This window comes from Erpetoichthys calabaricus, chromosome 9 (assembly GCF_900747795.2).
Source record: "Erpetoichthys calabaricus chromosome 9, fErpCal1.3, whole genome shotgun sequence".
In the NCBI taxonomy this organism is placed as follows: Eukaryota; Metazoa; Chordata; class Cladistia; order Polypteriformes; family Polypteridae; genus Erpetoichthys; species Erpetoichthys calabaricus.
The window spans coordinates 136,955,968-136,970,796 of record NC_041402.2 but is presented as its reverse complement, the minus strand read 5'-3'; the positions used below and the strand labels follow the sequence as shown (position 1 = coordinate 136,970,796).

At 39.1% G+C, this 14,829-nt stretch overlaps 1 protein-coding gene across 2 annotated transcripts in view; it reads left to right on the top strand.

Annotated features, from left to right (window-relative positions):
* whrna (whirlin a) overlaps positions 1 to 14,829 on the top strand; it is a 216,559-nt gene that overhangs the window by 198,122 nt on the left and 3,608 nt on the right. For both annotated transcript variants that reach the window (XM_051931531.1, XM_028810227.2), the window contains 4 exons: positions 1,642 to 1,713; positions 7,143 to 7,689; positions 9,507 to 9,691; positions 14,677 to 14,799. In XM_051931531.1, coding sequence (XP_051787491.1) covers positions 1,642 to 1,713; positions 7,143 to 7,689; positions 9,507 to 9,691; positions 14,677 to 14,799 — 927 coding nt within the window. The remainder of the gene's footprint in view (positions 1 to 1,641; positions 1,714 to 7,142; positions 7,690 to 9,506; positions 9,692 to 14,676; positions 14,800 to 14,829) is intronic.

Genomic DNA, 14,829 nt, shown 5'->3' with positions numbered 1-14,829 from the left:
TGAAGGGTCTGAATACTTATGTGATTGTTTATTTTATGTTGTATATTTACAATTAAGTTAGATATCTTTGCAGAAATCTGTTTCACTTTTACATTGTTGAAGGGTCTTCTTCTGTTGATTAGTGTCAAAAAAGCCAAATTAAATCCATTGATTCAATTTTGTATAACAATGAATATGAACCTTTTCAAGAGGGTAAACAATTTTTATAGGCGTTGTATATTTATTCATGCTTTATTAAATTCGTACAATATTTAAATATAAATTAGAGTTGCATCGTGACACTGCTGCCTCAGAGCTCCAGAAGTGTGGGTTCAAATCCCAGGTTGATCATAGTCTGTAGGCGTTTGTGCAGTCCTTTCATATTTTCTTGTGTGAATGGGTTCCCTACCACTTCCCATAGATGACCAGGTTTAATTTAGTGAACTTTAAATTAGCTGAGTTGGAGTAAGTGTACCTTGCCATGGACTGGTGTCCTGTTTATAGTTGTTTCCTAATCTGTGCCCAGTACTGCTAGAATGGGCTCCCCATGATCCTCAAACTGGAAGTAATGGGTAGACTTTTATTTTGCACTCATTATGGTAATGTTGTTCGGAATTTGGTGCGGCTGCTTCACAGCTCTAGAATTCTAGGTTCAAATCTCAGACCTGGCACTGTCTGAAAGGTATTTGCACATTCTGTCCATGTCTGGGTGGGTTTTCTTTTAATGCTATGGTTTAAATTACACACCCCAAAGACATAAAGGTCATATTGATGGATGTATTGGCCCAGTGTCCATGGTGTACCCCTGCAATAGACTGGCATCATATCCAGGCCTGGTTTTGGCCTTGACCCTGCTGCTGCTAAGACAATCTGTGGTGCTTCATTAGAATAAGTGCATAACTCTGCAACAATTTCATTGGTGACATAGGTAACACGATTTCTTGCCTGCATCTTCTTCTGTTGCTCCTTAGTTGTGCAAATAATAACATTTTAGTAGCGGATTACAGCAGGCTTCGGCTTTAATTAAACCTTTTTGGCAAGTGCCAGAAGTCTCATAGGTGTCTAGATCAGACTGGCAGTACAGATGGTACCTGCCAGCATCAATTCAATTTAAGGATATTTTCATCAATAGCTCATATGTAGATGAGAGAGCTAAGCTCAGAAATTCAACTGCTTAAAAGTCATTGTGCTTACTGAATTCAAAAAATGACAGCCAATAGTTTCTATAATTACCACCCTGAGAGTCCTGCTAGTGTTTAGACATTGATTTAGTTTTGTTTTAAATGAATCAGAAATGAGTTACTTTTTAAGGACTTATTCACCATTTTCGACCCATGTTGTCCACTGTGTTAAATTATTAGTGCCCCCTCAGCGATAAGTTCTAGCCAAGGCCAGGACCTTTCCCTTCACACAACAGGAGACATTGGCTAAATGTCATAGCCTTGGCTAGGCTCTGCAGAGGGATACTCCAGCCTGGAGGATCACTCAAATTGCTGCCCTGCATGCCCAATGATTTGTTTTTCTAATGGCTGCATTTATTGCTGAGGTGTCCCTTGTTGCAGAACGGTAGAGTAATATCAGCCAGCATCTACCCAAGGGTCTGCTTTCCCGGTATACTATAAGTTGTTTGGTGACACTGTTTGTCTTTCTATCTTCTTTTAGAATGACAGCATGCTTGATGGAGCCAGTGATTGCCCACAGGAGACTGTTGACAGCCTGCCCGATATTTCCTTGGTAAGCCATAGCTGTTTTTTCTCACACATTAAAAGAAGGATGGATGAATGTAGGGCAAATGAGCAGGGCAGTTCTGCTAAGGTCATTTGGGGATCTTATTTCATATAGGAGAAATTGCACTATTCTTTTTACGTAGAACTGTTTGCCAAATTATACCCAAGTAAGTATGCATTCTTTGTCAAAACATGATGTTGTTTACTAGATATCCCTCCTTCCCTCCACACTAATGACTGCCAAACTCCTCAATGTTGCTTCCTTTTAAGGAGAGTCAGGAGGGTGCTAAGGTGAAATGACTGAGTTTCAAGCTAATCTAGACAACAAACATTTGATTGGAGTGTATTTTTCACCATGCATTGTCAGTATTGTCATTTGGGACCCCTTCATATAAGTCTAGTACATAGTGTTGCAAAAGCAAGTGAATACAGACTATGGTGGCACAGCAGCGCAGTAGTTACCACTGTTTACTTGCAGGCAGAATTTGATGGATCCAAGTGCAAAAAATAAATTAGGCCCCCTCATGTAAAATTAAAATAAATTAAAAAATGGCCACCGTCAATGAGATCCAAACAGCAAATAAAGGTCATTAGTCATAATGAAGCTTTATGGTGTTGTGGGAATAATAGCACCATTAACCTTTTCACTCCAATGTCAAGTAGGTAAGCATGTTAATAATAAAGTTTTGTGAAACAACAATAATGTAGTCACTATGGGCCTTGTCAACCCTATGGTTCAGCTGTCCCACCCATGCTTCCTATAGTTCACAGGTACAAAGATCTGATTTCAGATCTCAGCCCTGTGTCTTCCTGTGTGGGGTTACTCCACATTAACCAGACAAACATCTTTAATTTTTGTGTTAAAATTGACCTGATGTGCGTAAGTGTTGTCATATATACATCCTATTTAGGCTTGGTTGCTGCCTAGCACTCTATGCTTCCAGGTTAGGTTTCATTTTCCTGGGATCCTGCGTTAGATTACACACTGGGCATTTATGAATAAACTCAGATAGACCAGATTTTGAGGATTCACTGCTTGCCTTGCTTAAATATCCCAAAGTTCATACCTTCAATCTCTTCCTATCAGGCATTGTGACCTGAAATTTGAATCCCATAGTTACTGGTGTAATTCCCATTTCTCACCCACTGCCTAAATTTAAGAAAGTCATTTTATCTGCTTGTTGTTCTATTATAAAAAATATGGACTGAGTGGCACCCTGTCCTGGGCTGGTTCCTGCCTTTCACCCAGTGCTTCCAGGATAGGGTCTGACACCCATAGATTATGTGTGGTTGAGAATATCGTGTAGGTTGCCCCACCTTGTCTTCTGTCAACCACTTTCAATGTCATCAATCGTGAGTTTGAAAAGGAGCTGTGGGTTCCCACCCTAGAAATGTGTCATCAATCAGTTGTAGAAAGACAGGTGTTTTTATAAACACACTACAGGTTATTATACAATTTTGCTTTCAGATGACTTCAGCTGTAGATTCATTCCTCTTTTGTGTACAGGGAGAAATGAATCCAAATCTTGAAACTCCTGTGCAAGAAAAATGTCATTTGCACCAGCAAGATGCCCAACCCAGATTATTAGTTAAGGATATGACACCAAAGAATATTGAGTATGTAGATTTACTGAAAATGGCAGTCACTTCCAAGTATAATCAGCTGAGGGAAGCCTGTTGGCAAACAACAACAATTCTGGCTAATGTGGCTTTCAAAGTCACCCTTCTCAGACAAAGAAAAGTGTTCATTAGTGTTCATTAATGTGTAAGTTTCAGAATAGATGCCGACATTCTCCTGCTTAGTCAGTTGCACCCCCCATTAATTAACATTACTAGGTTGTTTGTGATGAATTTGATTAGATAGAGGATTTTTTGAAAAATGCCTGTCAGGAATATATCAGGTATACACATCTGCACTGGCCCAGGGTGTACATTTTCTTTACAGCTTATACATTCCACCATGGTCAGAGTGTTATTAAAGAAGTTGTTTTCTAGGGGCATCAGTATCTGAACACACTGTAAATAATTTTATGGCTTTTCACACACATCCCAAAGGTACACATCTACAATGGCAGTCTTTTCCTTGCCCCATTGTGCTATCTGTTCATGTTTTCAGAAACTGAACATTCCCTAATCTTTTATTATGAATTGTTATATGGCTGATGCCTTTATCCACAGTGACATTACAAATTTTTACATTCATTTTTTACAAATGGTGCAGATTACCTAGGTCACTCAGTGAGTCAGAGTTAGGGTTTAGAATTAGGGTTTCTATTCAAATGTCTTAAGATGACATTACATTACATGACTTCTAGTCAGATTACTGTAATTGCAGATCTTATCTTCCGAGAATGTCAAATAACATAAGTCCAAAGCCCATGCTTCCTCTGTTTCCTTGAGGCAACATTACATGCATTGTATTTTCAGGTGAGCACTTATTGATTGTTAGCTCTTGATTTTGTGGGAATGAGTCGCAGATAGATTGTTATGTGTGTCAGACTACATGACTGATGGTCAGGTTAGCCCTGTGACAGCCCCTAAGTCACTAAAATTATGAATATTAAGGTTGGTGAGTTCCTTATTATTTCATGGATGTAAACTTATTGAATGTCCACTTTAAGGAGATACTGTAAATTAAGAGCTACTTACCTTTATGGGCAGTTGGCCATCATACTCCTCTCAGTTGTACTGCATCTGATTTGCTCATATCTGACCATAAGTTAATATCCTCTAATGTTACTTTAACACTACCCAATACTAAGCAATACTGTTCTATTTCATTTCTCAATATCAAGAATATTCACTTGCGTACTCTGTGCAGTGGAATTGATAACCTTCTATACAAAGATAATTTACTCACAACTGGTTTCTCAGTACAACGATAGATTACATAATATATTAGATAATCTTGCTCCTTTAAAATCTCGATTTGTTTCTTTTACTTGCTCTGCTCCTTGGTGCACTCCTGAGCTGCATCATCTTAAAGCTAAAGGTCATAGATTAGAACATCTCTCTGTTAAAACAGGGTCTTCTAACCATAATAAAATGTGTCATGGTCATCTACTTTTTTTATAAGGGTGCTCTTTACAATGCCAAATCTGCCTATTATGTGGAACAGTTTAAGTTATGTGAAGGGAATTCTAGAGCTTTCTTTTCTTTTGTTAATGAGGTTCTACAGCCACCTAACATCCTTGCACTTCACCTTTACTCCAATGCACAATGTGATATTTTCTTGAATTTCTTTAATTTAAAATTTAGCGATATCCATCAGCAGCTGACACCATCTACAAGTATACTAAACAATACTTCTATTTCTACTTCTGGTAGATTTTGATTAAATTCTCTTTTGTCTGTTTCTGAAATGTTTGATTTTATTAAAAAATCTAAATCTTGCACTTCCCAGTTAGATCCATTTCCCACCCATTTGGTAAAAACTTGCCTACTCTCTATTGTCTCATTAATAACTGACATTATACATTCATCGCTGTTCCCTCAGTTCTTAAGACAGCTGCTATAATTCCCATTTTAATAATCTAAATAATTTTAGACCAATTTCAAAACTACCTATCAAAAATACTTGAGAACAGGTACATGCAAATCTAATAACTTATTTGAACAGTTTCAGTCTGGTTTTCACCCTTTCCATAGTACACAGACAGCTTTGGTTAAAATCACTAATGATCTGCTAACGGCTACTGACTATGGGCTGCTGACTCTTCTGGTGTTGCTAATGCGGCACTTGATACCATTTCTCATAGCATTTTCTTAGATAGATTCGTCTCTATTGGAATCAATGTTATTTCCTACACTTGATTTGCTTCATATCTTTCTGGTCGTACACAGTTTGTTCAGTTTAAGAATTTTAGATCACAACCCACCCCAGTCACTAATCACTAATGGCATTCCCCGGGGCTCTATTTTGGGCCTTCTACTATTTATTACCTACCTTCTACCACTTGGCAATATTATTAGGAGATCTGGTTTTCAGTTTCATTGCTATGCTGATGACACCCAGCTGTATTTATCTACCAAGCCTAATTCTGCTCTTCCCTTCTTTATCCTTTCTGATTGCCTTGCTGAAATAAAGGCATGGTTTTCCTCCAATTTTTTCAAACTTAATAATAATAAAACTCCTCATTGGTACTATGTTTACTGCTATCCTTGTACATGCTTTGGTAACGTTTCGCATTGATTACTGTAATTCTATACTAGCTGGCCTTCCTCACAAGCTTTTGCATACACTTCAGCTGGTTTGGAATTCTGCTGCTCGTGTTATTACCAAAACCACCTCCATAGAACATACCTGTATTATTCCAATTCTATGTGAACTCCACTGGCTTTCTGTTAAATATTGTATTGATTTCAAGATTTTGTTATTAACATTCAAAGTTCTTCATACTTTGGCACCTTTATATCTTTCAGATTTATTATACATTTACTGTATATGCCCACTCTCACTCTTAGATTTTCTTAATCAAACCTCCTTGCTAGACCCTCTACATGTTTATCTACTACAAGCTGACCCCCACAGCTCTGCCCACGTAGTAGTGAAACAGGGCAAACTTTAAAAATCAATAAACAAACAGGTCTTGCTAGCTAAGCGGAGACAAGGTGTGCTCCAAAACATGGCCAGAGGTAGATCGATTCAAACGGAGGCTGGCGTGTGTGTGAGGAGGGCCTTGCCTGGCTCCCAACTCCTGATGTCACGCTTCTCCCTCCCCTCAGCCCGCAGCCTTGATCTCAGATTAGCGAGAATAAATTGCTCCTGCCAGCGAACTATGATACTTCGCGTGATGGGAGAAGTCACAAAATCAATGAGAATGTTCAAGCAAATTATAGAAAAAAACCCAATCTAAATCTGTTAAGTAGTTCTCTTGTGACAAGCGGGCGGGCGGGCGGACGGACGGATGGACAGACATTGGATTATATATATAGAGAGAGAGAGTTGGGTTATAGGTCTTTAAGTTTTGTTGCTCATCATCTTTGGACCTTCCTCCCTCAAAATATCTGCAGAATTGATTCACTTCCTAACATCAAATCTAGACTTAAAACTTATCTTTTTAAACTTGCCTACTCCCCTGATTGTGCTCTTTGACTGTATGGTTTTGCACTTTTATCATCATATTTTTATAATGCTATTTTATCTTAATTGTTTTATTGCATTGTTTTATTTTATTTATTGTAAGTTTACCTTGACTGCCACAAAAGTCGCCTTTAAATAAAATGAATTGTGAAATCAGGAGACACAGGAAAACTAATTCCTCCACTTGCAGCTGGACACACTTGGAAGAAACTGGACAACATATGTCCTTGCTGGCTACTGAATAATTTTTTTACCTTGCTAAATAACTTTGGGCGCTAAGCAACTGAGGTACTTTTTTTGTATAGTATGAACTCAGCAACTAGAAGAAGCTTTAATATTTTTGTTTTCAACAGGATGACGTCCAGTCATACATTGAAGCTCCCCCCCCTTTCAAACCCCCACCACCCCCACTGGTCACCTCCAGCATTCTCCAACGACGACCAAGCCAGAAGGAGCAATCCAAAAGGTCATCATCGGAGTCTTCGCAGTCAGGACTCTTCTTCACCGCACCTCACAACCACAGTCCCAGTGCTTCCCCCAAGAGTGAGAGTCCTTCCATTTATACAGTATCCAGCAGTGGGGACTCCTTAGTCAGTATAGCTCATGGCAAAAGGGAACTGACTGCCCAGCTGTCTCTGATCCACCAGCATCCTATTGGACCATTTCCTCGTGTCCAGTCCCCCAGCCAAGTTAAACCACTGACTTCTTCCTCTTCTCGCTCACCCAGTCCTCCTCCAGCTCCATCTCATCCAGCTCCTGCCCCACCCAGCCCTGACAGACCATTGCCACACTCATCTCCCATCTCCTCTGCAACCAATCAGCATTTCGTCATGGTGGAGGTGCATCGCCCAAATAGTGAGCCAGACGTCAATGAAGTCAGACCTCTGCCACAGCCTAGAGGTGGGTGGTGCCATTCTGGAGGACCAGCAGTTGTCTATTTTGTAAGAGGAATGTGAGAGAGCCATGATGTTGATATTAGGGTGAACTTGACAGAGAGTGAAGTGGGCTGAAGATGTTGGAATAAACTGGAAGGAGTTAGAAATTTATTTTTAAATGCTGGACAGTGCTGGTCAGCATGTGGGGTCAAGTTTGAAAGTTGCTACAGTGTGAATCTCAGTGTAGGGAGGACTACAGAGCACTATCATTACAATTGAGGTGGATTGGTTGCACTACACATGGTGACAGAATATTGATTGGTATACTTTCCAAGCGACATGCTATCAGAATATACCCAGCTAGGGCTACACTGTATATTGCAAGGAGTAGGGTGGTTTCTTGTATAAGTCATGATGTTGGCTGAATTATGAAGGTGATCTAATGGACATTGTGTAAATTGGACTAAATCAACATTTTCAGGCATGATAAAGTGGGCACAGCAAATTATCCTGTGGAGTAAATTAAATGGTACTAATTACTGATGATAGGCAGCTCACTAGAAAGACATATTAATCATTGTATAGGATAGACTGGATAGGTTAAGGTTTCAAAGATGAAACTGGTCTTATTATAATGTGTAGGTAAAAGTGGATTGGGAAATCATAACTTATCAATAGTTTAAAATTTGGAATCAAGGTCAATCAGCTTTTGGGTAACAGAGGCCTCTTTTTTATAGTGCACAGGGGACTGGAGTCACTCTAGGCTCAGTTTTTGGTAGAACATTATATTTCATGGTGTAGATGTTGACATAAGGAATACTGCATGGGGGAACATATTATTAATCATGATTTGATAGAAGTGAGTGCTGTAAGTATTGAACTAAAGTGCACAGTAGTGGTGTGCAGCTGATTCAAAGAACCTAGTAGTCTTTGTGTGATGTGGGCTGAGCTCAGAACTGACTCCAACATACTACCTATAAACCTTTACAATGCACTGGAGATGCCATAGGCAATGCCATGTAACAGACTGAACCAAACATTATCTGCTGTGAGGTGGAGACTGACATAATGATGTCCAGAAAATGTTATCATTCAGGGAGGGGTAATTATTATTATATTTCAGGTGAAAGAGAGAACTGTATCTTATGATGTTAAGTCATTGTTTCAGGAGAATTTTGCTATACTGTGTATGTAAGAGGGTTTGGTGGTATAATGTGAAGAGGGTCATATCAGTCATTATATAAGATGGACAGGAGGATGAACATTAGGTAATGATGTTGAGTGAACTAGGGGATCATCTTCAGTCATGATGGCAGGCAGACAAGTGCGTATAGGTCCAGAGGCTGAGTGTAAGAAGATTATGAACAGTCATGATACATTAGGTGTATAGGTCATGCGGTTAGGTCAACTAGAATCAGTGTAGGTATTGCTGTTTGTCTAGAATGGGGGATTATTAGCAGTCAAGGAATGAAATAAACTGGAATCATCTTCAGTCATGGTTGGTATTAGACTGATGATGTTATAAATTGTTTTTATCATGCACTGGAGATCTTTATTAGTTGTAGTGAGAGGCAGAATATTGAATGTAAATGGAAAGAAGGGCCTATAGAATTATGGCTGTAGCACAAGTGGTGTCTGTTTTGGGTGCAAGTGTAAAGCTTCAGAAAACTGTTTTTCTTTTACATTTCACAAAGGACGGACTGTTTTCAGCTACTTCTTGATTGAAAATGTATTGCAAATGTGCTGCCATTGATAAGGGGAAGTAGCAAACCCCCCGCCCCCCCAACTCCCCTCGCTCTCTGGTTTCCAGATGGCTCTTACTATGTTTCCTTCCTCCTGTAGCTGCAACGTTATCTCAGCTGTCAGACAGTGGGCAGACCCTTAGTGAGGACAGCGGAGTGGACATTGGAGAAGCAGCAGTCAACAGCAAAGACAACAGTCCCTTGCCTGTGAAGAATCGGGGCAGCAGCAGCAGCAGCAAACAGAGTGGGAGTGTGGAGGCTAAGTCAGAGCCAACACTCAAACCTGTGAGTAGAAAACAGCAGTGTGCCTCTTCTGTAGGGAGCAGCAAGCACGCCCTGCGTCCAAAATATGTATATTTAAAATGCTGTATTACAAATTCCTTCATTATTGTGCAGGTCACATATTTCAGAAAATCTCTCTAGCCTCACCCCCACTCCACTGAAGTGATGTGCCTTGTTCATCAAAGATATATGAAATCACTTAATATAAAAAACCTTATTATTCTTATTAATTTCAGGTTTCTTTGGTGATTCATATCTTCTCTGGACACTGTGAGCCTGGCACAGAGGAACAGGCCATTATGGAGTGTCACTCAAGGGGGCTTTTTTTTCTTCTTTGGGCTTTTAACAGATAAACAGTGAATCAGCAGCAAGACCTTGTCTAGATTAATTGAAGACATTCTCTTTAATGCCAATTAAGATCAATAAAAATGCCCTCCATTAAACACAATGCCATGTTTTAAAACCAAGGCTTCCCAATTAGCCAGTGCTAAATGTCTTGCATTTGCATCTGGTCCATTATGTGCCATTTGAATATATCCCAGTAGATTAGACTTGGAAAAATCAGGGGGGAGATAGTAGGGCCCCCTATTAGAGGCAGAACAACCTAGGGGCACAATTATTGAATTGTGAGAAAGAGCAATCAGTTTGCTTTTATTTATCCTGTGCCTGTGTTCCATTTACTGTAGTTTGAACCATCTATGGGCAAGTGTTTGCCGTTTAGGTCGGAAAACAGATAGCTGTTGAAAGACGTGTTTTAAAAGAAACCATAGAGGTCAAAGAAAACCATCACCAGCCAAAAGATCGTCACCCTCTTTTTTTGCTTGTTAATTGATCTAATTCATATTAATCCTTCCTCTTTTCTCATGTATTACCACCTCTGTTTTCATTCATATATCACTCCATCCTCCTTATCTTTACTTATCTAAATTTTGTATTTATCCTTTTTATTTTCTTTACAACTTTATCTTAGCCCTGCCTTCCCACATTGCTTCTTGTCAGGCAAACACAATTGCCTTTCACTCTGAATAACATTTTTCTCATGATTTGGCATATTTAAACAAGTCTTTAACTTGTACTCCTCATTTAGTCATTTGAGTTCTTGTGACATGACCTTTCTGAACCTTTGTATTTCTGATTCATTATTTTGATTTTTGTCTACATTTTTATTTTGCTGACCTACTGAAATTTGTTGTTTTCTAAATAGAGCTTTTTTGTTTTCTAGTTTTTGAGTACATCTTCAACCTACTCCTTTATTAGTTTTTTTCCTGAGTACCTTACAGACCTTACTGCTCAGCTTGACAATGCCACCAGTTCTTTTTATTTCACACACATAAATCAATAACAATGCTTACTTGCCTCCTAATGGAGAATTAACCATGTATGGCAAAGTAGGTCAGATTGTAGGTAGTGATGAGCAAAACAGTCAAGTTTCATTTTGAATACAGTTTTACAAAATAACCACTAAAATTAGTTGTTTTTTAAAGTTTTTTTTGGGTGGATAGCAAGTTATATTGCTCCTTGAGGTTTAGTCTACATCTGAAACAAAAGAAATATAACCAACTGTATCTCTCAAATGTTTCAAGTTGCCTTTGAAAAAGGCAGCAGTCCAATAATGAGTAATAAGTAAATAATAATAAACTGTTGTCCCCTTTCTCAGTCACCCTCTAATGCTGCTGCTGCCCCAGTCTTCCACCTCTCCATGCGCTCTCATCTTCCTTGTGCACCACCTGCCTGCACATTCATGCCACCAGTTCCTCATTGCATCGCTCATTTGGGGACGAAGGTAATATCGTCTACTAGAGATGTGCAAAATGATTTGCACAAAGTTGAATTCACAGTGAAACTCAGTGTTTTGCTTTGCCAAAAAATTCACAAAAGAAATTTAATTTTGCTTTCAACCAAATTCGTACCATTCAAATGACAAGAAAGGCATTTCATTCCTGTCTGGAAGTGTTTTCATGCATTAATTCCTTATGTGTCTGCTTGTCATTTAGTATTTTAATAAAGATTTCTACTGAAAAAAAAACACTGGAAGTGTGCATATCCTGAACTAGGATAAGGCAGTTGCTAGGTAAAGAGGCAAAGAGGAGGGTTTGGCAGCAGCAACTTGCCATGTACTGAGTTTTCCTGAGAAGAAAAAACAGTAACTTCCATGATGCTGTGTTTTGGTGTGTCTTTGTATAAATAGTATGCTTCATTTTTGAAAAATCTGTATGAAATAGTTTATACAACTGTAGCAGTGCTGCTTCAAATGTCCTGCATCTCCCAGTGGCCCTGGTGGTATAAAGGTTTTGGACAGCTTTGGGGGGCATGGGAGTTGCTGGGAAGAAGATTGAGCAGGTGGGACCTTTAAGTAAGAACGTAAAAGACATTGTGGGGAATCCCGATCATCTGCCTGTCTGTTAATATAAACAATTGGATTACGACTTGACCACCATGAAATACAGATCCTGTCTGGATGTATGTACTGTCCTGTGCCTGCCTATTTATGTGAGTTCACACTGATCGGATATTAGTTCATCCATGGGAGCACTCCCAATCACTTCAAAACCACACTACATCAAGAACCTGGTAGGATAAAACTTTACATTGCTTTCAGAAAGCTGTTCACAGGGTGTTTGAATCACAAATCCATCATCAACTGTCCCTGCTTTACTGGAATGTTTGGGCAATGTTGGTAGTGTTTATTGTTTGCTGTTAGTGTTGTAATTTACTATCACCATCGGGGCGCTCAGAGGGCCTTTGCGTACATGGCTTTGGTTATATTGTGTTTTCGTTTTTCAGTATTTGATGAATATATTTCAATGTTAATTATCGATGCATTGTGCCACTAACAGTGACTCTATGTGCGAGTGTGTGCGTGACGGTTCAAGGCAGGTTATGTTCCTGGGGTCTTCACAATAAAATAAACAAATCACCATCTGAATCATAGCATCCCCACATCTGCTACACAATACTTCCACATACGTTTTACTTTGGTATTACTGCAGGAAATTGCTCATACAAAGATTTTACAATACAATACAACCAATTTTACTATACAATAATAAACATCCATCCATTTTCCAACCCGCTGAATCCAAACACAGGGTCACGGGGGTCTGCTGGAGCCAATCCCAGCTAACACTGTGCACAAGACAGGAACCAATCCCGGGCAGTGTGCCAGCCCTCCGCAGGACACACACAAACACACTCACACACCAAAGGGCCAATTTAGAATCGCCAATCCACCTAACCTGCATGTCTTTGGAATGTGGGAGGAAACCCATGCAGACACGGGAAGAACATGCAAACTCCACGCAGGGAGGACCCGGGAATCGAACCCAGGTCTCCAAACTGAGAGGCAGCAGCACTACCCACTGCGCCTCCGTGCCGCCCACGGCATACATGTATATTTAAATAAAATATATATCTAAACTACTTGTGCAAAAAAATTGCAAATCAATAGTTCTGGTCCCATGACTAAATTGTAGACTGCAAAAGTCCTGGTTAAATAAAACAGTTCGTAGAGAGGGCAGTATTAGACATATAGGTTAGAATGTTTTTGAAGGGTATGGAGATAAGTAACAGACCAAAAACAACAAGCATGGGGTCTGAAACAAGACAAACACAATGAAACCTGTCTGAAAAAGATAAGTCAGTTTTGTCAGAGGTTATCATTGTACATTGGTCTCAGCATTCATATCCTGGAAACCATGTGTTCTAAATTATTATACCTTACCAAGTAAGTATCCATCCAGGAGCTCTACACAACTCAAAAGGACCTAATTTTCTGATGAAATGTGTAATTTTAAGACATGAAAATCTATTTTTATTTTCCACAGGCACACACACACACACATCACACACATACAGACACCATACCAAAATTAACTTTTCTCAAAGTTTTGAACAAGATTCAGAATCTTAAATTAACTCAATACTGAATTTTGACTCCATCACCAAACCTCCATTTATATGGAAGTAAAAGTGTTCTGTACTTCTCTCAGTGATGTGAACTGGAGTCATAAGTAGAACTGATTTTATGGGCATAGTACTCTTATATGCTTTACGCAGCTGCAGAAAAGAGCACAGCTAAGCACAGGCATATGGACAAGACTTTAGGCAGTAGTATTCCACAAAAAAAACAATTTAAACCCCCAAAAGTTCTTTGAGTTTCATATTTGCAATTGAGAAATCACCTGCGAAACAAATTTTAGTTTCAGTTTTGTGAAATTGTGTGTGTATTGAAATTTACACATTTTAGTTTCAGTTTTGTGAAATTTCGCTCCTCAGTACCATCTATACTCACTTTCCACACTCTGTGTGCTGATCCAAGCCAGGATCCTTCTGGAGACTCACTGGCAGTCATGCACCCAGGCAAAGGGATTTTTTTACAGCAATGAATTGCCTCCAAAATGCTTGGAGGTAAGTGCTCTAAAGTTGTGCCCATTTTCCACACTCTGCACCAGAATAAATTTTCACATGCTTTTGCACATGGTAAAAAGGGTTGCAGATAGGATTATGATAGATAGATAGATAGATAGATAGATAGATAGATAGATAGATAGATAGATAGATAGATAGATAGATAGATAGATAGATAGATAGATAGATAGATAGATAGATAGATAGATAGATAGATAGATAGATAGATAGATAGATAGATAGATACTTTATTAATATATGTACAAATGCCGCAGATTTTGTTTTTTGAGAAAAACATTTGTTTCATGAAGCAAAATTCTTAGTTTTGCTTGCAAATTCAATTCCTCATTAATAGTTTTGCTCATCACTAATTGTGGAACAAGCTAAGTAAGCACAAACGCTGCAACACAATTTTCTCATTAGTTACGGTATTTCAACCCAATTGAAATTTATGCCTGTTTACTCTATTTTTATCCTTTCTGTCCCTTTATCTGCTGTGCTGTCACGTCTTTATTCTCTTTACCTCTGTTTCCTTATTAGGCTCTCCTTTGAGCTACCTCACATTTTCTTTCTTTTTCCAGCCTGGCTTGTTGGATCCCACTTCAACGCTGATACGAGTGATGAAGTCAGCCTCTACACTTGGCATTGCCATTGAAGGTGGAGCCAACACACGCCAACCATTGCCTCGTGTGGTAACCATTCAGGTGAGACGGTAGGCTATAAACTCAGTAAAG